This window comes from Aplosporella prunicola (assembly GCF_010093885.1).
Source record: "Aplosporella prunicola CBS 121167 unplaced genomic scaffold K452scaffold_4, whole genome shotgun sequence".
Taxonomy (NCBI): Eukaryota; Fungi; Ascomycota; class Dothideomycetes; order Botryosphaeriales; family Aplosporellaceae; genus Aplosporella; species Aplosporella prunicola.
In genome coordinates, this window is record NW_022983532.1 from 898094 (window position 1) to 922465 (window position 24372).

The 24372-nt window shown below is 56.1% G+C and overlaps 9 protein-coding genes across 9 annotated transcripts; 4 read left to right on the forward strand and 5 right to left on the reverse strand.

Annotated features, from left to right (window-relative positions):
• The first annotated feature begins 113 nt into the window (after positions 1-113).
• On the forward strand, positions 114-3738 carry K452DRAFT_243896 (uncharacterized protein). The gene is made up of 7 exons (XM_033537927.1): positions 114-160; positions 212-283; positions 339-1271; positions 1322-1555; positions 1618-1953; positions 2001-2534; positions 2583-3738. The coding sequence occupies exons 1-7, from the start codon at positions 146-148 to the stop codon at positions 3375-3377; spliced, it is 2919 nt and encodes a 972-aa protein (XP_033401379.1). The 5' UTR covers positions 114-145; the 3' UTR covers positions 3378-3738.
• Positions 3739-3987: 249 nt separating this feature from the next.
• On the forward strand, positions 3988-7513 carry K452DRAFT_264893 (uncharacterized protein). Its single transcript, XM_033538717.1, has 4 exons — positions 3988-4250; positions 4320-6694; positions 6756-6923; positions 7017-7513. Exons 1-4 carry the CDS (start codon positions 4175-4177, stop codon positions 7113-7115), a joined length of 2718 nt encoding a protein of 905 aa, XP_033401380.1. The 5' UTR covers positions 3988-4174; the 3' UTR covers positions 7116-7513.
• A 1943-nt stretch (positions 7514-9456) lies between these two features.
• K452DRAFT_284032 (carbohydrate-binding module family 1 protein) lies at positions 9457-10829 on the reverse strand. Its single transcript, XM_033539877.1, has one exon. It carries the CDS (start codon positions 10707-10709, stop codon positions 9645-9647), a length of 1065 nt encoding a protein of 354 aa, XP_033401381.1. The 5' UTR covers positions 10710-10829; the 3' UTR covers positions 9457-9644.
• A 1831-nt stretch (positions 10830-12660) lies between these two features.
• K452DRAFT_349142 (uncharacterized protein) lies at positions 12661-16143 on the reverse strand. The gene is made up of 4 exons (XM_033545578.1): positions 15344-16143; positions 14445-15282; positions 14030-14397; positions 12661-13959 (listed from the first exon to the last, which is right to left on the reverse strand). Exons 1-4 carry the CDS (start codon positions 15956-15958, stop codon positions 12874-12876), a joined length of 2907 nt encoding a protein of 968 aa, XP_033401382.1. The 5' UTR covers positions 15959-16143; the 3' UTR covers positions 12661-12873.
• Positions 16144-16312: 169 nt separating this feature from the next.
• On the forward strand, positions 16313-18085 carry K452DRAFT_123728 (uncharacterized protein). Its single transcript, XM_033535203.1, has 2 exons — positions 16313-17658; positions 17738-18085. Exons 1-2 carry the CDS (start codon positions 16667-16669, stop codon positions 17748-17750), a joined length of 1005 nt encoding a protein of 334 aa, XP_033401383.1. The 5' UTR covers positions 16313-16666; the 3' UTR covers positions 17751-18085.
• Positions 18086-19262: 1177 nt separating this feature from the next.
• On the reverse strand, positions 19263-20454 carry K452DRAFT_284034 (uncharacterized protein). The gene is made up of 4 exons (XM_033539878.1): positions 20383-20454; positions 20182-20324; positions 19804-20029; positions 19263-19640 (listed from the first exon to the last, which is right to left on the reverse strand). The coding sequence occupies exons 1-4, from the start codon at positions 20383-20385 to the stop codon at positions 19629-19631; spliced, it is 384 nt and encodes a 127-aa protein (XP_033401384.1). The 5' UTR covers positions 20386-20454; the 3' UTR covers positions 19263-19628.
• Positions 20455-20651: 197 nt separating this feature from the next.
• Positions 20652-21444, forward strand: K452DRAFT_221253 (uncharacterized protein; the record flags this gene model as incomplete). The annotated part of the gene is made up of 3 exons (XM_033536508.1): positions 20652-20714; positions 20772-20885; positions 20941-21444. 3 exons carry the CDS (start codon positions 20652-20654, stop codon positions 21442-21444), a joined length of 681 nt encoding a protein of 226 aa, XP_033401385.1.
• A 301-nt stretch (positions 21445-21745) lies between these two features.
• K452DRAFT_209086 (uncharacterized protein) lies at positions 21746-22797 on the reverse strand (the record flags this gene model as incomplete). Its single annotated transcript, XM_033536145.1, has 2 exons — positions 21746-22337; positions 22430-22797. Coding segments are annotated over 2 exons (960 nt in total), but the record flags the coding sequence as incomplete, so codon positions are not given.
• A 463-nt stretch (positions 22798-23260) lies between these two features.
• Positions 23261-23946, reverse strand: K452DRAFT_284037 (uncharacterized protein). The gene is made up of 2 exons (XM_033539879.1): positions 23633-23946; positions 23261-23551 (listed from the first exon to the last, which is right to left on the reverse strand). Exons 1-2 carry the CDS (start codon positions 23861-23863, stop codon positions 23366-23368), a joined length of 417 nt encoding a protein of 138 aa, XP_033401387.1. The 5' UTR covers positions 23864-23946; the 3' UTR covers positions 23261-23365.
• Between the last annotated feature and the right edge of the window lie 426 nt (positions 23947-24372).

The following is a 24372-nucleotide window of genomic DNA, read 5'->3' on the forward strand; positions in this document are numbered from 1 at the left end:
GAAGGAGCGAGTCACTCTTGCGCGGCAGGGGCGTGCGGAAGCTTGGCGGTGATTGGAGATTAGATTAGATTGGCAGCCAACGCCCGCATCACCGCCCGCCGGCCAGCTGTGCATCACGCATCCTAAAATAATGGCCTGGTAGAAAATGGCGTTGACCTCGGTGAGTATTCTGCCCCCTTGACCCAGCATCTGACAACTGACACGCCTGCAGTGGAAAACATTCAAGTTCTTCGATGTATCCCAGGTGAAGCTCCCCGATGACGAGAGCTCCTCACTGTTCGAAGTATGCGCCCTCACCGCCCCTGCTCCGTTTCCGCCGCCTGACATGCCTCTCCTAGAAAGGGAAAATTACCAGCGTTGCCTCCGGCTCCGACAATGTTTTCCTTGGCAGTACCGACGGTGTCGTCCGCATCGTTTCGAGTGGTTTCAAGATAATCCGCTCGTTCCAGGCCCATGACGCTGGAGCTATCACGCAAATCAAACAAATTCCGGGAACATCACTTTTGGTCACCATTGCCGAGGACCTTTCGAGTGAACCCGTCCTCAAGGTCTGGGCCCTCGACAAGCTCGAGAAGAAGACCGGCACGCCTCGATGCCAGTCCACACTCCAGATACAAAATGGTCGGAAACAGTTCCCCGTCTCGGCCTTTGCTGCTTTGGAGGACCTCTCTCAGCTTGCGGTGGGCTTTGCAAATGGTGCAGTTACTGTGGTTAGAGGAGACTTGATCCACGACCGAGGAGCCAGGCAGCGGACGGTCTTTGAATCAGAGGAGCCCGTCACCGGCATCGCCTTCAGGGAAGGGAACATCTCGACGCTCTATATTGCTACTACGGGGCGGATATCGACTCTGGTTATCTCTGGAAGAGGCCAAGGTCAACCAGCTCGAGCATTGGATGAGGCTGGTTGTGGTGTTGGTTGCATGACCGTCGACAAAGTCACTGGCGATGTCCTTGTCGCCCGGGATGATGGTATCTACCAATACGGACTGAACGGCCGAGGACCAGTATATGCCTATGAGGGCCAGAAAAGGATGATCAGTACCTTCAAGGACTATGTTGCCGTAGTATCACCTCCCAAAAACAACGCCATCAGGAGTCCTACATTACGTGCATTTGGTGGCAGCCAGACAGACGATCTGTTCAGCACCTCAAATTTTACGCTGCTCAATACAGATTTGAAGTTCATTGCACATCAGGAAGCTTTGCCATCGCAGATTCAAACCGTCTTTGTTGAGTGGGGTGATCTGTTCGTGATGACAATGGACGGTAAAGTAAGTTGGTTGCTGCGAGACAAAATTGGACATCTACTGATATACAAAAGTTGTACCGCTACCACGAGAAATCATTCCAACAAAAGCTCGAGCTACTCTATCAGCGCAACCTGTACGTTCTTGCCATTAACCTGGCCCAGAAAGCCGGGTTAGATACGGCGCAGCAGAACGTCATTCTGAGAAAGTACGGAGACCATTTGTATCAAAAAGGGGATTATGACACTGCGATGCAACAATACCTCAAAGCCATTGACAACACTGAGCCGTCACAAGTCATAAGAAAGGTATCAATTTCAGCAATTCCTTCCGTGGCCAGTGAAATTGGCATTTTTGCTGACCGTGACAGTATCTCGACACGCAACGGATTCACAACCTCATCGAATATCTCGAAGAATTGCACGAGCATCAAAAGGCTACTCCAGATCATACGACTCTGCTTTTGAACTGTTACGCCAAGCTGAAAGACGTCGATAAGCTTGAAGCGTTCATCAAGTCGCCCGGTGATTCCAAGTTCGATCTGGACACTGCGATATCAATGTGTCGCCAGGGTGGCTATTATGATCAGGCTGCTTACTTGGCCCGGAAGCACAACGAGCACGAATTGGTGGTGGATATCCTGATCGAGGACTCAAAGAAATATGCCGAAGCACTGGCATACATCTGGCGATTGGAACCCGAGAATGTAAGAGACTCTGATGACGCTACAGATCTTGAACTAACACAGACAAGGCCTACGAGAATTTCTTGAAATATGCCACTGTACTTTTGGAGCACTGTCCAAAGGATACAACGCAAATATTTATCGACTACTACACTGCCCGTTTCCGCCCAAAGAAAGATGCAGTTGTCATCCAGAATGCACCTGCTCTAAGTGGTATGGGCATAGCATCATCGGCTGTCCAAAATCTTGCAGCACTCTTGCCTCTGCCGTACATGAACTCTAATGCTATTCAATCGCCGGCGTCTGGAGAGCAAAAGATGACAACTAGCCAAGCGCAGATTGTCGAATCAGGGGCGGACGAGCCGGCTGTGGAGTATGAGGTTCCCAAACCAAGGACAGCATTCTCATCTTTCGTCGACCACCCCTCAGAGTTTATCATTTTCCTGGAAGCATGCATCAACTCAAAAGAGCTTAACGAGGATGACAAGTCTGATCTCTATACCACGCTGTTCGAGATGTACCTTCACACGGCAGCGAGCCGAAAGGATGTCGAGAAAGAAGAATGGGAAAACAAAGCAAAGGAGCTCATCCAGGGCAAGGATGTGAGTAGTGCGGTACCGTATCAAAAGGCAGCGGCTAATTTCAAACAGATTCCCATCGATAATTCCAACGTGCTTCTTCTCTCTGAGATGACCAACTTCCGCGATGGCACCATCCTTGTCCGCGAGCAGCAAGGACTCCGGGCAGACATCTTCCGCGCTTATACCTCTGCGAAAGACACGACTGGCGCTATCAAAGCCCTGCGCAAGTACGGTCCCGAAGAACCTTCACTCTATCCCGCTGCGCTGGCCTACTTCACCTCATCGCCCGAGATCCTTGAAGAAGCCGGAGATGAACTCGATGCAGTCCTGCGGACAATCGACGAGGATGGTCTCATGGCCCCGCTTCAGGTCATTCAGACTCTTTCGAACAATGGTGTCGCCACTATGGGCATGATCAAGAAGTACCTCGCCACCACGATTGAGCGCGAACGCCTTGAGATCGCCAACAACCGCAAGATGATTGCGACGTTTGCCGATGACACGAGCGCCAAGAAGGCTGAGTTAGAAGCGCTGAAGGATAAACCCATCGCTTTCACGGCAACGCGCTGTCAGGCGTGTCCCTATCCCCTCGACCAGCCAATTGTGCACTTCATGTGCAATCATAGCTTCCATCAGCGCTGCCTGAACGTCGACACGGAGAGCGACGTGGGGGATGAGCGGGTCGAGTGTCCGCTGTGCGCGCCTCAGAACGCGACGGTGCGGGCGATTAAGAAGGCACAGGAAGAGAGTGCCGAGAGGCATGACATTTTCCTGGATGCGCTGCACAGGAGCAGAGACAAGTTTGGAACGGTGAGCGAGTGGTTTGGCAGAGGGGTCATGAGCGCGCCGACGGTTAATGAGTAAATGTTTGAGGAATGGAAGGGTGATTCATGTGGATGTTTTTTGGTAGATAGATGATAGCTATACCAGTGTCAAGTGTGTTTTCTGGTCAAGGGTGGAACATTCCTAGGGAGCGGGGCTGCTGGACGAGCGCGGTTGCCCGAAATGAGCATCTCGGAGATTTACGACGGCCGCTCCGGATGCGTTGGCAGCGAGCTCAGGCGCAGCAGCAGAGAGGCATTTCATTTGGGCAGACCCGCTAGATCAAGGCTGAGCACAATATACGTGGCTCGGCCGGTCAGCGGAGAGAGGCAGAGGTGGTGCTTCTTCGGGCTGGAGAGGGAGGGTGGGAGGGGTTATCGATAGGCACACACCAAGCTTTCCTACCGATGTGTGGAGCAGCAGGGCGGTGGACACTTGACAGGCGCTGTCACGCAAAGCGGTGAGGTCAGACGGGTCGCTTCGACGCTCACCGTGACGTCTGGGGAAGCCTGCACCTGTAAGCAAGGAACACGCGTGAGGCTGAAAAAAGGTTGTTGCCGAGGGGACCCGACATAACAAAAGGCACCGCTGCCCATCTGCTTGGCGCCACTAGGTATAGCTGGTGCTGGTCAAACACCAACGGCTATTCGTTCCCCCGCCCTCCTCGACCTTCGACTTACACGTGTTCGCCCTCTGCCCTTCGCTCCTTGCTGCTCTCTGCTCCTTAAGCCCTTTGTCCCGCCCGCCTGCGTCCGTCTCTTCATGCGCCAACCTGCCGTCGCCGTCGCCTCTGCTTGACCCGTATCACCACCACATTCCCCGGCCCGCGCTTGCCCAGCATGCTGCACCGCCCCAAGGGCAAAGAGACGCCCAGCTCCATTCCGGGACCTACCTACATGTCCAACGAGCAAGTGGGTGAGTAATAATTTAACCACCCCCCTATTTGCACAGGAGTCTATTTGATCCCAACACTAGACGGCATAGGCAATTACCTTCGCGACCTTCGAAACAACCGCCAAGCACGCCCAACCGGTGCGCGCCCTTTGCCGACGTCTTCTATTTCTACCTGGCGCTCCAAGGCAAATGCCTCTCCTTCGCCTGCCTCGCCCACCCTGTCTTCGCCAACTGCGCCGGCCTCCACTTCAGAACCGCCAAGGTCCCAAAGCGCTCTGTCACACCGCGATCTTTCCTCGAACTCCGGGCAAAAGAGCTTAGCTGCTAGGGCCTCGGTATTCGGCCGTCCACTCGTACGCGACCCGATCGCTAGAGCCCACTCGCGGAGCTCCACCCGGGCTGAGCAACCGGAGAGATCGTCCTCGAGATTCTCCCATAGGACTTCGAACTCGGTCAACGAGAACAAACTAGCGTACAGAGAAAGCGGACAACGGTGGATGGAACGCCAGGAAGCACATTCTTTACGCCGCGCGTTGGAAGATATGGACGTACAAGAAGAACAGAAGCTCTACACGGACGCCCGTGACGAAGCGGCAGAGCTGGTCTGGAAGCACCAGAATCCTTCTGCTGCGTTCAAGAACCCAGATGCGCCCTACGAGTACACGGCGCACCTCAGGAAAAACAGCCATGCGCGCGCTCAGAGCATTGATTCACAGCCAGAAAGCGGGCGCAATAGCTCGGTTGGAAGCCGCGGTTCTAGCATTTCTTCGACGAAAGTGACGGAATCTGCGATTGCTGCATCGCCAGAGGCGAGGAAGAAGACTTTTTCTGCAGCTGAGACGGAAAGACCCAAGTTGGTGACCAAAAACTCCTCGGGTAGCACGAAGAGTCACGTTACATTCGATATACCTCCTCCCCCGGAAAAGCGTCGCAGCAGTAGCAGCAGTTCAAAGAGGAGGCCGAGCGGAAGTCTTTCTGAGAACCCCAAGGATAAAATTCACGAGGAACCCGAAGAACCTACCCCTGTTGAAGCTACCCCTGCTGAAGCTACCCCTGCTGAAGCTGGCCCTTCCGAGACCATAGAGAAGAAGCCGGGCCCCCAAACCAAGATTCCGATCCATAGCCGCAGGAACCCTTTCTCAAGGATACAGTTCTCCAGGGACAACCTTAGCCGTTCAAATACAGATCCTTTGGACGCAAAGAAGAAATTCGACAGGTTCGAAATCCACCGCAATCCGCCGACTCAGTCGCGTAATCCTGCCTACACTTCCTCCAACTATGATAATCTCGAACCATCGCAGAAGCCCCTGGGATCACCGTTGAAGTCCCCCGGATCACCGTTGAAATCCCCCGGATCACCGCTGAAGTCCCCAGCGTCGCCACCGAAGTCTGAAAGCGAGTCTGAAGATGTCAAGATGAAAGAAGGCAAAGAGATTAGAGGTGATGATATTCGTGCCGCTACCAGCATGAAGCTCAAAGATCGTAGCCCTAAGCTCCCCACACCCACCATGGTCAGCGACAGCCGTTCTCGCCCGATTGTGAGCTTCCAGCAAGGTTACAAGCCCAAGGAAATTGAACTCAAGGAAGAGGTGTCGAGAGCCCCGCTTCCCTCTATCAACCTGCCGGATGAGGATCCCAAACCTAAGAGCTACCCCCCAAAGCCCGACAACGGCCCTCGTCCGCTCCCAGAGATCAATGTCCCAGATAAGCCGCTCAGGGGCGGGCCTATTCCACCAATTCCTACTATCAATGCTCCCGACTCCCCCTCGGTGCCGTCCATTAATGTACAGTCCAATCCTGAACCGCCCTCCATCAATGTTACGCCTTCCTGTGGTGCTTCCAGCAGGCCACTTCCCACCATCAACGCTCCCTCATCCTCTTCGACCAGGCCTCTCCCCACTATCAACGCTCCCTCGTCTTCGGCCAGGCCTCTCCCCAATCCCAACCCCAACCCGAAGGCAGCAACGAGGCCGCAGCCGGGCCGGCCAAACCCCCGCCACACCGTGACCACACCCAACATCCACGACGGCTCACACTGGACGCCTGCCAACGTGCGCAGCTCTGCGCTTTGCGCACACTGCGCGCTTCCGATCTCGGGCCGTATTGTGAGCGCTGCGGGATCGCGTTTCCACCCCGAGTGCTTCACGTGCCACAACTGCGGCGAGGGCCTAGAATGCGTGGCCTTCTACCCAGAGCCGGATGCCAGGCGGGCGGAGCGATTGGCGCGCATCGAGAAGCGCCAACGCGGTGAGGATATCGAGGTGCCGGAGGAGTACGTGGGCCGGGAGCACGAGCTCGACGCCGACGACGGCAATGACAGCCCGCGGTTCTACTGCCATCTCGATTTCCACGAGTTCTTCAGCCCGCGCTGCAAGAGTTGCAAGACACCAATCGAAGGCGAAGTGATTGTGGCATGTGGTGCGGAGTGGCATGTTGGTCACTTCTTTTGCGCTGAGTGCGGCGATGTAAGTGACCTGCTATACTCTACGTTTAAGATTTTTGTTGCTAACTATGCTCCCTGATTAGCCCTTCGACTCGTCGACCCCCTTCGTCGAAAAGGACGGTTACGCGTGGTGTGTCAACTGCCACACCAACCGGTACAGCACGAAGTGCAAGAAGTGCCGCAAGCCCGTCACCGAGACGGTTCTTAAGGCTCTTGGTCAGGAGTGGCATCCCAACTGCTTCGTATGCATGGTAAGTCTGCACCACTTTCCCTGCTTTCCTGTTCGCCCTGGCAGGGTGCAGTAATCCGCCGCGCTATTAAGCTAGTGCTAACACATTTCGTAGGAATGCTCTGGCCCCTTCGAGGACGGTCGCTACTTCCTCCGTGGCCCGACCAAGGACCCCGTGTGCGTCAAATGCGAAGAGATGCGCTTGAAGGCTTAAGCACGAGCTATGACCAGTCTTCATCTCGAGCTCAAACGAGCGCATCACATCGCGTCTTTACGCATTGCATCGCATCGAGCGGCGGTTGGCCTGACCGCACACATGCGCGCTTGAGCGCGCGTGTTGCCCTATTTCCCATCTTCTTCACCTGCAGCTCTTAATCCCATTTTGCTCCATTGCTTTTGGTGCATCTCTTTCCTCTCTCTTATTAAAAAAAATGCTTTTCAGCTTAGCGGGGTGTTGGTGGTAACCAGGCCAGTGTCATGTCGTTTTTTGGATTTTTGGATTCTTGGATTTTTGGTACTGTAGCATCATCGTCGTCGTCTTCAGCATCATCAGTAGAACTAGGAAAATGCATCTCTTGAGCTTTGGGGCACCATATATTTTCCGTTTCGAGGAGCATGGCGGTGACTTGTGATTGGTGTGGATGTTTCTTGGTTATCTGTTTGTTCTTATATACAGGTGGTGGTAGGTTGATGCAAGCGGGGCTTTAAGATTGATATCATAGTGTTTGTTATCCTAGCTGCTTGCGGTTCGACGTCTTATTCGCTGGTTCTCTTTTGTGAAAGAAGTTTAGATTTCACGACTTGGAGCAAGTTTGAAACCCCGCCTAAAGAAAGGTAGCAAGTACGTGATGATGGTACATGCGGATTCATGAGGAACCAGTCAATAATGGTCGATTTGCGACAGCATAAATCCATTAGCGTAGAGGTGGAGATTTTTATTCCGCAGCACCACAAATATCTTTCTATAAATTTGGTATATATTTTCTCGTGGCATTTTAGATATACTTATATGGAGCTGAAGATCTCGATAATGAGATGGTACGGTTCCCTTTATATAGTACCGAAAGTTTTTATTTTATAGCTATATAAATATCTCTAACTAGTAATGTAAATACAAATTTTACGATAGGACGAATTACTTTATATATTATTGAGAATATTTATTTTGTAGCTTTATAAATAATTTTATATCTTGCTATAAACTTTTATTTCGTGGCAGTACGAATAGATTTATATAGGGCTGGAGACTATTATTTTATAGCATATAACTGCCTTTTTATGCTCACGTTAGATACTATCTTCATATCGCTAAGAAAAGCTTCACCCGTATAAAAGCAAACTCAAAATATATACCTAGATGACTCCATAACTATACACCGAAAGCAAAAACAAGTGTCCTTTAATAAGTCTTGAATACTATAACTATCCATAACGGTAGAAGTTGCTATATATAGACGTGTCATGAAAACCGTATATACAGCCTTGAATCCGCGAACCGTTGTTGTCTCTCTAACCTCCCATCAACGTACGCATACCACCGCAAATAAAACCAACAAAACTCCTCCAAAATGTTTACATTCAGAATAATGTACGATTCCGGTACTCATGAAACCTTCATAAGGAGCAGCATCACCTGCATTCGGTGCGCCGTAAGCTAAACCTATGCATCGCATATCGAACACGCTAACCGTGTATACAGGGGTTGCGAGAACTGGTCTGCCATATGTACGACAAGGATCAAGCTGATCTATGGTTATGAGAAGAGTGCGCAACCAGCATCATCACTCTCATCTTTTCGTACTCCCCATCTACTTCAACAGCTCCAAAAAAACGAACGAGTCGCCCTTCACACTCAACCCGCTAACGACAACAGGCCGAACCACCACTAATCAACTAACCAACCAACACCACAAACTCACGCTCAGCCACCCACGCAAGACGCGGCCCTAACTAGTAGTCTAGTGCACTACCCAACAAACCACGCAGCGAGATCCACACCTCGCACACGCGGCGAAGCCTAGCAGCGTGGCGTAGTTCTCTAGCAGTCTAGCAGGCAGTGCGCGGCGAGGCTTAGCTTAGATCTCCGTGTTGGGCAGCAGCAGTGGAATTAGCGAGCGCGGGAATAAACCACGCAAAGCTGTCGTTGGCGGAGTTGGGGCTGCTGCTGCTGTACTGGTGCGCTGGGCGTAGATATAAGTATGGGCATGGCACCGGCAGTGGTGGTGGTAATGGTGGTGTTGGTGCCACTGTTGTCGGGTGACGTGGTAGGACGCGAACGCGCTGGCACAGATGGATAGCGGCGGTGGCGCCGCCACGTCCGACGCTATGGACGGGTGTGTCTGTGTGCATGATCTTTGTTGCTTGTGCTGCGTGCGTGCTTGTGAGTAAGACTGCCTTTAGTGTTTGTTTTTCGCGTCGTTGCCATACTTGGTCTTAATCCAATCTAGTTGGACCAAGCTCATGCATATAGCCAATGAGAGTAACCAATGAACTACTTCATCAGTACCATTACAGCCCAGATCACTCACATGCAAGCAGCGGACAGGTGTGAAACGTTGATGTACAGCTTTATTGAATCTCTTCCTCAAATGTTGGTATTGACAATCGATATCTACTGGAAACAGAAAAAGTGGCAATGCGGCGGCAATGACGCGCACACGCAAAGATAGAAGAAGTCTAAACACTACCACGGGCTTTTTTGCCCGATCGAGCTTTCACAAGTCAAGAGACAAAAACAGCGCGCTTAGGTGCACTGGCTGTAGAAGTCATTCTGGACCTTGCAGGTGGTGCCCTCGGGGCAGGTCGTGGCGCCGTTCCAGTTCCTGCCACCGCACTGGCCGTACTTCTTGGCGGTGCCGCTGGAGTTGCCGGGGGTGGGGGTGCTGATGGGAGCGTAGGACGAGGCCTTGGTCACCAGAGTGCTGGGGGTAGCAGCGGGGCTGGAGGCGGCAGCAGGGCTGGAGACGACAGCGGGGGTAGAGACAGCGGCAGGGGTCGAGGCGGCAGCGGGGGTCGAGACGATGTTGTTAACGGCGGCGACGGAGCTGGTGGCGGCAGCGGAGGCGGCAGGAGTCGAGGCACCGGCGGAGGCGACGGCCTCCTCGTTGGAGGCACCGCTGGGCCAGACCTTGGGGCCGGGGAAGGTGTAGCTGGTGGGGATGGGGTAGTAGATGTTGATCTGGATGCCGGGCTCCTTGCCAGTGTAGACACCGGGGATCTTCACAGTCGGGTCGGGGGTAGCGGTAGAGTCGGAGGTAACCTTGATCTGGGCGCAAGAGATGTAGAACTGGGCGCCACCGACCTCCTGGGCACCGTGGAGAGCAATGGACTCAGCACGGAGCAGGTACTCGCCAGCAGGGACCTTCTCGGGGAGAGTGAAGGTGAAGTTCTGCATGTTGGCCGTGGCCCACTGGAGACCCTCGTCGGTGATCTCCTTGGTGCCGAGCTCGTAGACCTTGAACCAGTCACCGGAGCCGTCGTAGGCAGCGGCGGTGGTGTCGGCCTTGGACATGTAGACCTGGACGGGGCCGGGGTGGCCAATGCCCGTGTCGAGGGCGAAGCCGACCTTGTCGCCGGCCTTGACCTCGTAGGTCTTGGTGGACTTGCCGGTGTCGAGTCCACCGGAGTTGCAGCGCAGGTCGTTGGACGTGACATCGGTGATGGGAGAGTTGGAGTTGTCGTTCTTGCGGACATACTCATACTCGGTCGTGTACTTGTCGTTGACAATGAGGCGGTTGAAGCAGTAGTGAGCCGAGATGCTCGGGACAAGCGTGGCAGCAGCCAGCATGGTAGAGAGAGTGAACTTCATTTTGAAAGAGAGATTTTTGAAACCACCGGGGTTAATTTTTTAAGAAAGAATGAATGCAATGGATCAAAGTGAATGAAAGAGAGTGACGCTCAGCGAACACTTGCAGGAGGAGAGAAAGCTGGTGAGGAAAAAAAAAGAGACCTACCGTGGACAGCGAGCGGCATTATAAGTATCGCGACGAGGTGCCTGGGCGATTGAAGCCCGGCCGTAAACGCAGGGAAGTTTCATGCGATCGGTTGCGCACGCGGAGATTACTGGACAAGTCGGGGCATCCATGATCGTCAGAAGTCTAGGAAGTCCGTTTGACAATCGGTAGCCGAAGCCGGCCATGCCTCTTTCGCTGTTTCCCGCCGCCGATCTTTGCCCCCAGCTATTTTAGGGATAACCTTACTCCACCTTCAAACGTGCCCACACCCTGTTCCTGTCTCATGTTGAACATCACCACTGCCGCCGCGTTTCGAGGAAACATGCCCCTCCCGACTTTCTCCACCAATCCGTGTCGGCCTCTCCGCGCGCGCCTTCGGATCGTCTACCCGCCCTGCAGCTGTCTGCAAGTGCTCAAGTCGTGATGGCCTCCACAGCCAGCGTCTAGCACGCGCGCGATCGGCATATGAAGTTCGTTTGTAGTTCTGTTTCTGTAGGGCTGTGTCTCTTAGTGCTTGGCTATAGGCTCCAATCCCTATCTCGTCCCGGCCTCGGGCGGACCTCGATAGTACCCGAGTCCCCCTTCAGCCTCCTTTTCGCTTTTCTCTCTCATCTCCGTCGTGTACGCACGAGCGCAGCGTCGAAAGGTCGGGACGGGCTCCACAGGGGGACCGCCCTTTCGGTCCACGGCCGAGTGGCGTCAGATGCAAGGTGACGCTAGAAAGCTTGTCGTTTTCCGGACCAGCCTCTTCCTGGAGTCCTCTCCGATTATGGATCACCTCAATATCAACGCGCCCCGGAAGCTTTCCCATGGATCCGTTTCCGTGCTGTGTAGACTCCGAGATCCGCGGACTCAGTGGGGTCCATAAAGGAGCAGGTGCACCCCTTGAGTACGAGGATTCGTCATCGTTGCCGGAACATCGGAATTCACGGACGTCTGCGTGGCTTTTCCGCGACGGTTATCGGGGGCCTGGTTTTTATCTGAGTTGACTTTGGCGGGCTCAGCAATCTTGCCCTTGTCCGCATGGCATGATCAATCTCAGTAGCCCGGCTTCATCCATCCAGGCCTGCTCGTTTTCGCCCTCCGAGCTGGAATTTTGGGGCAAAGATACGTGCACGCCATGGCCGAGTATCATGGAGATGATTGTATTGTAGGATTTTGATGCTTCTCCTTTTGCCACTAGTTTGCCTCTTCCAATATTCGAGCGGTCTTGTGAGCATGCTGTCCTGCTACAATTGACCCACCACTGAAAACTATGATTGAGTATACCTATCCACCTGCAATAATTCCATATTGCTTAATCGTCTGCAACAGATTCTATGTTTTATAGCCTCATCAAGTAAAATCAACACAATCGCCCCAGTGTATCTGCAAACGTTGCGCTCAAACACGAGACTCTCCGCAGCCTGTATCCTATCCGTCTCCCTCCGATATGTAACTCGTTCGCACGGGGTATACCCATCGACAAGATAAACCCCAGGGTACCTCGGAATAACATAACATAGCCAAATTCACAAGCTAGCAGTAATACCCGACTCTGGTTCCGAAATGGGCGTCAAAACCAATACCTTAAACGAGCGAGCGATAGCAGCAGCATTGTCCTCTGCCACCATACCTCACACCTAAACGCTTCTGATGCGCATCAACACAAAAGAGCAGCGATTGGCAGCGAAAGAAAACCCGAGACCTCTCCCAGAGCACTCACTGCCTACACCGAGCGCTGCTGCTGCTGCTGCTGCTACTACTGCAGTCGAGGCCCGCCGGACGGCACAATATGGTTATGAGGATGTAAAGCCAAGCCCACATAGGTCGTCAAGACTTGTCTCTCCATATTCCCTTTTATACCTATCAACGATTCCCAACCCCGCCGTCCTCTCACTGCCAACACCACACCAACTACCTACGCTATCTGTCCGCCTGCCAACCTGGGTATACAAATACGAACGAACGCACGAAACGAACCAAGAGAGCCAGCAAGCCCAACCCCAACCCCAACCCCGCCAATAAAAGCAAGGCAGATCAAATCAAGCTCTCCCACTGATCCAACCCCTTCTTCTGGCCCTGCTGCCCCATACCCATGCCCATGCCCATTCCTCCCATACCCCCAGATCCCGCACCCGCACCCGCGCCCCTCCCCGCACCCACGCCCCCAGCCGGCGGCGGCGCAATAGAAAACGCGCTATACATGCCGGCCACGCCCTGCGACTGCTGCTGCTGCCCCGCCGGCGGCGACGACACCATGCTGCGGTTCTGATTCAGCACTTGCATGGCGTTCTGCGTGTTGACGGCGCGCGACGCCGCGCTCCAGTCGATGCCGCCTGCAGAAGCGCCCGCCGCACCCATGCCTGTGCCCATGCCCATGCCCATGCCAGCGCCACTGCTATTCGCCCGCGCCGGCTGCAGCGGCAGACTAAACGCCGATTGCTGCTGTTGTTGCTGCTGCGGGCCCGTGCGCTGCGGCTGCAGCACCCCGAACGAGGCCATGCTCTGATCGGGCGTGATAGTCCTGCTCGGACCGGACGGCGCCAGAGTCGGAAACGCCAGGGAGGTTGGCCTCGGCGCCGGCGCCGACGTCTGCGGCGGGGGCGGGGGCGGAGGCGCGTACGCCTGCCCTTGCGCCGGCGGCGACGGCGTGCTCCACGAAAACTGCACCGCCGACTGGGTGCGGGGGTTCGGGGGCCGCGACGACGACGACGCCTGCGGGGCCGCTGCTGTGCCGCTTGCGGCCCACCCGCCGTCGAAGGCCGGAGCGGCGTCCACGCCGCGAGGCTTCCCCAGCACCAACGCCTCGAAGTCTTCTTCCCCGCCGCCGCCTGTGGGCGACAGCGTGCCGTTGGCGCCGGCGCCGCCGAAGCTCAGGAACATGTCGCCCGGGGCGGCGGTGGCGGAGGCGTTGGCCGGCGCGCCGAGCTCCTGCAGCTTGCGCGTGTGCTCCGTCTCGATGCGCGTCGAGAGCTGCTTGATCAGCTGCATGAAGGACTGGAACTGCGGCAGGTTGAGCAGGGGCCCCAGGCTGAATTGCCAGAGGAGCGGGAGCACGTCGGTGGCGAGGAAGTCGGAGTCGGCGATTTTGCCGACTTCTTTGAGGACGTCGAGGGAGGCCATCTATGAAGGCTGGGTTAAAAGCTGCGGGTGCGACTACTGCTTGGCAGGGAATAGGGGATGCGGTTCTTACCATGACTGCGGGCTCCTTGGTCTTGATGGCTTTGAGCAGCGGGACGATTTTCTCTTGGATGGTGTATTTATCCAGGACTGCTGGGTTCTGTTTCCTCTTTTTCGCGTCGCCGTTTATACCGTCGAGGCCATCGGCACCGTCCTGTCCTGGGGGCGTGCCGCCACAGAGCACTTGAAAGGCTTGCAGACCGCGGACCTTGATGCCCATGCTGGTCGTCTTGGCGAATACGCTAGAGATGATGGGGAAGAGCTCGTTCTTGATGGTGGAGAAGTCGAGAACGTATAAGATGATGGGAAGAGTCCGCAATCCGGCGTCGACCAGGGAGTGGGTAGGTGATTCGAGAGCGATATGAATGATTGGAAGAATGTCTATACAGGTTAGAATTTGCAGTGATCCGACAGGCTCAACGACTTACCATCTTTGAACTCCTTGCCATTAGTGCTGTCGGCCATCAATTGCGTGTTCTCCAACAGCACCATCAGTCCCGCCTCCTTTGCACTGTCCCGCTCGCCCTTGACGCCACCACCACTAAGAATTATCTCGCGCAAACGCGGAATGACTTTTTCGCAGAACGCACGTCTACCTGCAGGCATCAAACCAATAATCTTGAAGATATTTTGCAACACGAGCGCCAACAATTCCTTATCCTTCATTTCCTCAAGCAGCGCCGGCAGAACCTTCTTCTCCAGGACGGACTTTGGAAATTGGTTGAGGATGCGCGGAAGCCCGCGCATGAACTGTGTTTTCTCGTTCGGTGTCTTGGCCGGCAGCGTGTCCAAGAAACGAATGGTGGAGACGAGGATGTTGTCAAAGTATCCAGCTTGCTGGAATTCGCGCGCATTGAGACGCTGCGCTGGCCTCCGCGTGATGAGACGCGGGAGCAGCTCATACTGCAACTGCCGTGGCAGCGGAGAGGATAATAGGAAGTTGTTGGACTGAGTCGGTACCGAAGCCGAGGATGCGAAGATGCGCTTGTATGTGGACAGGCTCTGGTTCGATTCGAGCGGGCTGCGGTGCGGCGAGTTGTACAAGGCGATGATGAGCAGGCCCAGCGAGAATATGTCGGCGGCCACGGAGATGTTGTTATCGAGGACGAAGTCGGGCGACGTGTAGTCGAGATTCATCTGCACCGAACGCGGCAAACGGGGATCGTGATTGAGGAGCTCAGAGAGCGAAATGGGAGCGACAGAAGTAGGTTTGTTTGAATTCTCGGGCGGGCTGCAAAAGGCCAGGCCCGATATTTTCCAGTCCGACTGATATGAAGCACATCAGCACAGCTACTATACACAAAGGAGAAAAAGCAGGACTCCCTACTTTGGCATTGACAAAGACGGCCTCGGGCGTCAGGTTGCAGTGGACGAGCCCCGCGCTCTCGTGCAGAAACTCGAGGCCCTTGGCCACCTGCAGCAGGCCCTTTTGGATCTCGAGCTCGTCAATCTCCACCTCGCGCCTCCTCCTGCTCCCCGCGTCGTCGACGACGTGCCTGCTGGCGCGCCCTCCCGGGCCGCCCGACCGTTCCTGATCATCCTTATCGCGCAGCAAGCTGCCCAGCGAAGCCGTCACGGGCTCCGTCGCAAACATCAAGCCGCCATTGCGCGTCTCCTCGACGGGCTCGGCCAGCTCCAAGATGCTGGGGTGCCGCAGTCGCGCCAGGCTACTGGCCTCCTTCTTCAGACGCTCCAGCACTTCCTCGTGCACGCGCTTTAGCGACCCTGCAGCGGCGCGCCCGCCCATGCCCAGCCCGCCGCTGCCCTGGGGCTCCAGGTTCTTCTTGTCGAAGACGAAGACCGAGGCGGGCTTGCCGGTGCTCTTTTTCTTGGCATCGTAGATCTTCCAGGGTCCGGAGTAGGACGAGGGCTGCGAGGCGATGCTGTAGTTGGAGGAGATGTTGGAGGTGAAGGACTTGAGGGCCGACGAGAACATGGACATGGTGGCGGAGTGGGAGTGGGAATCAGGCGGCTACAGTATCATTGCTGCGCGCAAGGGCGATGGGGCGCGCGGTGGGTGAAAGTGGGAAGCTGGGAGTGGGAATCGGGGAGGGCGTAAAAAAGCGAGAGACGTAGGTAGGGCAGGTAGGGGTGAGAGGAGGATGTGTAATGGGTGGATGGGCGATGGGCGATGGACGATGGACGAAGGAAGGGCCAAGGGCCACGACTTCGGTGTTGTTCTGGAACATCCGGGGTCCATTCAGCGCTCGCCGCTCGGCTCGCGGCTGACTGGCCCCGATGCATGTCAATGTGCTAGTCATACAATTTCACCACCACCGCCCTCTCTTTCTCTCTCTACAACCTCAATTGCCCCCTACCCTCTCCCAAACGGCCCCGTCACGGCCCAATCCCTCCACCATGCTGCAACAACGGTCCGCCCGCCTATTCTCCGCCCTCTCTACCCTCTCCGCCGCCCGCCCTGCGCCTTCCCTTGCGCTGCGATGTCGGAGAGCTTACAGCACCGAATCACCTAAGCTGGCGGGCATTGATCCCTCCAAGCTGTCCATCACCAAGACGACGACTCCCAAGGACCTGCTGCCCGCCGAGGAGCTGGTCTTTGGCCGCACCTTCACTGGTATACACCTACATCATACCACCCATATCGCATGACATGACCGGTTGCTGATATGACTCCCACCCGCCAGACCACATGCTCTCGCTCGAATGGACCGCTTCGCAAGGATGGCTGAGCCCGCGCATCACTCCCTACCAGAACCTGTCGCTGGACCCTGCGACATGCGTCTTCCACTACGCCTTCGAATGCTTCGAGGGCATGAAGGCGTACAAGGACGAGAAGGGCACCATCCGGCTGTTCCGGCCCGACAAGAACATGGCGCGACTGAACAAGTCGTCGGCGCGGATTGCGCTACCGACGTTCGACAGTGAGCCCATGACGGAGCTCATCTCCAAGTTCGTCTCGCTCGAGGAGCGCTTCATCCCGTCGCAGCGCGGCTACAGCCTGTACCTGCGGCCGACGATGATCGGGACGCAGCGGACGCTGGGCGTCGGCCCGCCGGGCTCGGCGCTGCTGTACGTGATCGCGTCGCCCGTGGGCCCGTACTACCCGACGGGCTTCAAGGCCGTCTCGCTCGAGGCGACCGACTACGCCGTGCGCGCGTGGCCCGGCGGCGTCGGCGACAAGAAGCTCGGCGCCAACTACGCGCCGTGCATTGTGCCGCAGATGCAGGCGGCCAGCCGCGGCTTCCACCAGAACCTGTGGCTGTTTGGCGAGGAGGAGTACGTCACCGAGGTCGGCACCATGAACCTGTTCGCGGCCATCAAGGACAAGGAGACGGGCCAGCCCGAGCTCGTCACTGCCCCGCTCGACGGCACCATCCTCGAGGGCGTCACGCGCGACTCGATTCTGGAGCTGGCGCGCGAGCGCCTCACGCCCAAGGGCTGGAAGATCAGCGAGCGCAAGTTCACCATGCGCGAGCTGGCCGACGCGGCGGACGAGGGCCGCATGCTCGAGGTCTTTGGCTCCGGCACCGCTGCCGTCGTCAGCCCTGTGCGCAAGATCAGCTGGCGCGGCCGTCTCGTCGAGTGCGGGCTCGAGGAGGGCAAGGAGGCTGGCCCCATTGCGCAGAAGATGATGGACTGGATCGCGGGCATCCAGTACGGTGACGAGAAGCACCCCTGGAGGTAAGTTCTGACATGGCTACTCTGATCTTTTTCACTTCCCTCTCTTGGAGCTCGCGCGCTGACTCACTCCCCCGCACAGTGTCACCATCTAAGCAGACCACGTGATGGCGTGACGACATGAGAGGTGGCGCATGTAACCACTACATACAAGCACGCCGCACACATACATTCGTGCACACGTAAAATAGAGGCTATCTAGACGCGCGGCATGGCGCGGTGCCAACACCAAAAGCGAGAAGAGAGAGTGAGAGAGTGCGAGAGAGAAAGAAAAGAAAAAGAGCAGAAGTTAAAGAAGGAGCCCCCCAGGCTCTGGCTCAGGCCCAGGTAGCGCCATCCATCTATCCATCTAGATCTCTCTGTTTTTTTTTTTACAGCTTCTTCTTCTTTTTCTTCGCTTCTTCTCTTTCTTTCCCTCTTCCTCCTCTTTCCGTCTCGATTTTTCTGCACGCACGGCTGCTGCCGTTACATGTGGTGGCGCATTTGCTGTGTTTGATTTGCTTTCTTTTCTTTTCTTTTCAGCGCGCAGATTCGAGAGGGCTGTAGTCGGTTGAAGATTGTGCTTTCAGCTTGGAAATGGCTTGGGTTGTTGGCTGTGGTAGCGTAACGTAGCGTAGACGAGGCGGGAACGGCGTTTTTTGGTGTTTGTGCTTGTTGTTGTTGTGGTGGTGTGTGTGTGCGTGTGTTGTGGGTGCTGGCTTGTATGAGTGTGTGAGTATGTGGTTGAGTCTGTGTGTGTGTGTGTGTGTGTGATAGTGTATAAGAATGTCCAGCGCGTCTCGTCTGCTTCCACTTCAAGTATGTGAGCACTATGTATCACCACCGTTGCGCGTCGTTACGACTACTGGCTACAGATGTAGCTATTGTCATTTACATCCCCAGTGGTCGCTCCTCCATACAAACATTACAGATACCGCAACCAAGTCTCTACACTGCTGACATATCACTCCCTAGCTAGATCTCGAACTTACACCCATAGCTGGACACATAACCCATAAGGGCACACATGCATACATGTATGTATGTATGTACATTGCGCCATTACCTACCTATATACCACCATCCTCCGACGACCGTAGTGTTCTCTCGTCCCTACCTAGGTACTCTTACTCCTACCTGACACTGCTCAATTGGACAAGGTATGATATTGCGGAACGATATGCTGGTACAGAGGACGTGGTGGTCTGAGCTATATTGTACACTGCTGTTATTCTGTGAGACGTGGGTGAGGTGGTGAGGTGCTTTGATGTGTTATAGTGTGGTGTTGTGGTGTTGTGATGTCGTGAAGCCGAGGCCGGGGTTAGGGCTAGGGGATTGGGTGGCTAGTGGAGGGGGCGCGAATGCTGAGTAGTGGGGCAGAGCGGGCGGGCAGTGTGGAGGTGGAAATGAGAGTGACGGAAGGTTGGAAGTGGTAGTGGCGGATGGTATTGCTTGGTGTGCTGATAGTTGCGTATACAGTTGTTATTGCTCGACGTTACTAGGTATAATTGAGCGCCCGGGTGCTGCTGCCAAGACGTCATCGTGCTAGTAAGCAGGGTAGTAGTTGCATATGGGAAATCTGCATGCAATGCACGCACGTCTCAAAAGCACTTGGCACCGGCACTCAATGGATGTGTTCCTCGGCGCAGCGCAAACGGCCAAACCACGAGTATGTTTGGAATCCTCATCTCGCTGTGTAGGTAAGCACACACACGCAACACCGACGGACAAACAACAACAACAACATCCACACGCCTTCCACGCTTTCTTCCCTCTTCGCTCGGGCACTCAATTCGGGAAAAGAATGGGCACGGACAAATCGACCAGACCATTGGCTTTGCTTTGCTTTGTCGTAACTTTGCTCTTTTTAGGCCATCCTGACGTTTTGCTTTAGGTACAACATCGCTGATTTACCCCGCCGTGTGGTGACCGATCCGATAGCCCGCGCAACGAAATGCTAGAAGAAACCGAAGACAACACCCCGGACCAAAGGCTTACGCCTGAGCCTGTAGCACGAACACCATTGTCAGCAACTCATTCGATGTTTTTTTCGTATATTGGCGGTTTTGCTGTGATTATTTCTTTTGCGGGGCCCGGCACGGCGGGAAAGCGTTTGCGGCAGTGCCCGTCGTGCTCGGTGGTGATGGGCGGGCGGGTTTGTCCTCATACCTTGACGGCGAAGACCCTCTGGGGGAAGTGGATCTGCTTCTTCTTCTGCTTCTCGGTGGTGAGGGAAGCCTCGTGCTTCGTTAACCGCCTGCGCATGGCGCGGGTCTTCTTGGAGCGGAGGTCCAGAGGCAGGTACTTCTTGCCCTTGTAGAACAGGCGCAGCTGGTTGCGCTGGCTGGCGTTGATGACGGTGAGGACGCGGGCGATCGACTTCCTGACGTCGTGGCTGCAAACGAAAGATTCCAGTCAGCCAATTTTGCTCTCTCATCATGACCCTTTTGTCATTCGATGTCTTCGGTCCCCCGTTGGGGCGAGTGCGAAATTCGGTGCGCGTAACCCGGGAGCTTGGGTGCGGGTGAGGGATTCGGGAAGCCGTACATCTTGGTGAGCTTGGAGGAAGCACCGCCAGCGATCTTCTGGGTGCGAAGGCTGACGAGCTCGGTCTTCAGCTCTTCGAGCTGCTTCTGGAGCTCCTCCTTGTTCTTTCCCCAGAGCTGGCCAGCCTTAACCTTTCCGGACGACTGCGAGCACTGCGTTAGCACTCATTGCACGGCGGCGGTCCAAGGGTGCTTGCCGTACCATTGTGGCGAGTTGTTGAACTGGTCGGTGGTTCGTGAGGGGATGGGGGTCGTCGTCGTCGGTCGTCGTCTCAGTCGCGAAAAAGCGATGGGGTCGCCGCAAATTCAGTCGTCGAAGTGGGCGCGCCTCGCTTAGCGGCAAGCGCCGTGGCCAAGCCCCGCCATCCCTGCCGCCAATCACGTGCGCCCGCCGAGCGCCTGCAGCTTGACAGCGCCAGCCAAGGTCACCACACTTTAGTTGGCACTCTTGCGACAACACACTTCTGAGCCATGGCTTCAACAGGTGGCGGCTGGGCCCAGCTGCGCCAACAGGCCCGCTCTCTCGAATCTCAGGTATGCGCTCTCACTCATTCCCTCTGTCTGCCTTGTACATGCTGACCGCGCGGCTAGACTGAAGCTCTATTCCACACATACTCGCAGTATGCCTCGATGACCAACATCCCCCAAAAGCCCACCGAAGAGGAGCGGCGCACCGAATCGCAGATCCAAGACTTGCTGGAAAAGGTCCGCACACCTCGCCCTCCTACTTCTCGTCTGCGCCACTGCTAACCCCAACCAGCGCGACGCCCTCGTTGGGCAACTAACACGGCTCCTCGACTCCTCGGCCGACCTGACCTCCTCCGCGCTCAAACAGAACAACCTCGCCCGCCATCGCGAGATACTCGCCGACCACCGGCGCGAGCTGTCGCGGCTCCGGTCCACCATCGGCACCGCCCGCGACCGCGCCAACCTGCTCTCCGACGTGCGCTCCGACATCGACGCCTACCGCGCTGCCAACCCCGCCCAGGCCGAGGCCGACTACATGCTCGACGAACGCCGCCGCATCGACAACAGCCATAACATGGCCGACTCTGTCCTCTCTCAGGCCTATGCTGTCAACGAGAACTTTGGCTTCCAGCGCGAGACCCTCGCCAGCATCAATCGCAGAATCACTGGCGCCGCGAGCCAGGTGCCTGGTATCAATACCCTTATGAGCAGAATCGGCGCTAAGAGGAGGAGAGACGGAATCATTTTGGGCAGTTTTATTGCGTTTTGCTTCCTTATGCTCATGTGGTTTTGGTGAGACCGGACAGGCCTCACGTTGTAGGTTAATGGCAGGGCGTTAAGGAGTCGAGCTTTCGTTGCACTCTGTCTTACTGGACTTTTTTGGAACATGAGGATCGGCGTTTGGTTGGGAAGCGGGCGAATTATCACGCCAGTCATTGAGAAGCGTTACATCTTTTGTACAATTTCATCACATCCTGCGCGACTCTTCGCTCGTCACGCTGTGTCGGTGGCTATGACGCATCAGCCGACGCAACTCGGGCCTTAGTCGGAGCCTTGGTCGCGACCTTGGCACCGCTCTTCTCTGGGTGGCTCGCAGCCTCGTTGACCAGCATCTTCAGTCCCTTGTTCAGCCACTCCTTCTCCTCTCCCTCGGCGTTTCCGCTTGCTGCCCAGCGAATCCTGCATTGTCCATCCACCAAGAAAGTGTACCCGACCTTGCTGTTCATCAGACCTATGTTTTCGCGAAGCTCATCCGTGATGCCTCGCCTGATGAGGAAATACTTGTCCCAATCCTCCTCCCTCCTCTCAGCCTTCAGCCTGCCCTGGAAGAACTTGACAATCATAGCCTTCAAAGCATTATCCTCGAGGTTGAGTTCAACGAGCTGCGCAGCATCGCGGTGCTTGTCAAGCACCTCGTGCAGGCCCGGATTGGCCGAGTTGTCGATGAACGTCTTGGCCTGCTCAAGGCCCCATTGCGAGCTGTAGACAGACACGACGGAGACGCGGTCCAGCAGCACGAGCGTCGTGTCGCGTTCCTGCTTTGGCGACGCCAGCGTCGTGCCGACGAAGTTGGGGAAGAAGAGCGCGCGGTCGCGGCGGAACACGAGCGGGTTCGCCAGAAACGACTTGCCCGAGTGGTACTGCATGTTGGTGAAGTCGCGGAAGTAAGGCTTGCTGACCTGCTTGGTCCTATGAATGCGCCGTCAGCTATGTCCTCGCACCGTTGCGCCTGGACTGCGGGTCGCTCAGCCAACAGACTGGCCAGACTGGGCAAAACTTACAGCTCCTTCCGCCGCTGAATGTGTTTGTCCCAGTCGACAAAGTCGTCGCGCCGCTGCCGCACGCTGCGCTCATCCCGCCCGCTGTAGTCGCCCGGCACCGGCGGCCTGTGGAACCCAATCGGCCGCCCCAGCACCTGCGGCGTGAAGCCCTCCGCTTTGCTCGGCGCCTTGTAGCTCGCGAGGCCCTGGCCGACCGACGCCTCGCGCGGCTTCGCGTTTGCGTCACCGCCCTCGGGACGCGGGTCGTTGGGCGCGGCGGCGCGTAGGCGCGCAGTCGTTTGCAGCGCGCGCTGCTGGCACGCGCGGCATAGCGTCGGGAGGGTGCGCAGGGGCTGGCGCAGGATGCTGCGCGTGCGGAGCGGAAGCATGGTAGGTGGTGATGAGTGTGGTTGGCGGAGAGACGTGGGCTGCGGCGGCGGAAGAAGTTCGCTTGCCTGGATAGGGAAATATGGGCGCGGGGTTTAGGGCGGCTATGTCCGTGTGTTGGTGCGTTTTGAGCTTCTTCTCCACGTGAGGCCGACGGTGTTTTTTGCACGCACACCCAGGTCATTCATTTGGTTAACATCCTGCCTCGCAAGGATGGCTTGTTTACTCGAGGCGCACGGGTGCAAGGTGCACAAACTCACAACCGAGCAAGCAACCTGCCGGTAGCACTTCGCATGATCTTCGACGCCTCTACTCTGGTTCAACTCCAGTCCTTCAAGCACGACAATTTCTCAAGAGCATCAATGCAAAAAGTTTGTAGGTGCAATGTTTTCATTATTCCAAAGGAGCGTTAGACATTACTCATTACCCGTGTACAAGAGATTAATGCGCTGATCTCTCGGATCACAACCTCCCCCGCCTCTGCATCATGCTTCAGACGTCATACCGAACATCTTTTTGATGCTTGATTTTCGATGGATCTTCCTCCTCTTCTCGTCTGTGGCGGTTGATTTACAAGCCGCACTGGGCAGCAGGGACCTCGACGGACTGAGCGTCAATGCGGCCAAGCTGAGCGGCCTGGCCGTTGGTGAGCTCGTTCATGGCGGCCTGGGCGAGGTTGAAGCCGTTGGCAGCGTGGTCGATGGCCAGGACGTTGATGCTCTTGCCGTTGTAGGTCAACTGGTAGCACTTGCCGCACTGCATTGTCCACATGTCAGTCAATCTGCGTACTTCCGAACCATGCATCAATCATGAGATGCGGGGAACGGGAACACTCACGTTAGCGGAGCCCCATCCGGCAATGGTGTCAGAACCGCCAATGTGGGGGTAGCCGGCAACGGCACCCTGGGTCTGCCAGCCGTACTTGGTGATCAGGCCGTTGGCACCGTCACTGCAAGAGACGGCAGTCAAGCTGCGGGAGGCATCGTCGTAGCCGGTGTCGTAGGAGACGCTGGTGGCAGAGGCGCCGAAGGCCAGAGCGATGGTAGCGAGGATGGTGGTGAACTGCATTTTGGCTGGGTGGAGTGGTGTTGGTTGGATTAAGATTATGGAATGGTATGAAAGAGGATGTTGGTAGTGAGGATGGACTGGATTGATGGGTTGATGGTGGGAGAGAAGTCTAGAGGTGGGAAGACGGGTGACTTTATATTCATCCAGTTGCTCCTCCCTCTTCGTATCCCCTCCCTTCGCACTTGGCTACAAACCGGTGTGGTGGCAAGCAAACACTCGACGCCATCACGGATCGAACCACTGACCGCGGGCCCACCTCGTACGGATAGGTGGTCCAGGTAGGGACCGAGCCTGTAGGTCAAGGGAATGCCGTACCTACAAGGTAAGCATCCGGGCGTTCTCGGCGGCCCGTTGGCCTAAGCCTTCGTATCTCCGCACCGATCGCAGCTAGAGAGAGAGCTACAACCAACTCCCCCAACATGCAGTGAGCCATCATCATCCTTCGCGCTGCCACGCCCACCTCTCGCCCGTCTGACGCCGCGCAGCAAGACACGCTAGGCAAGGCCGAC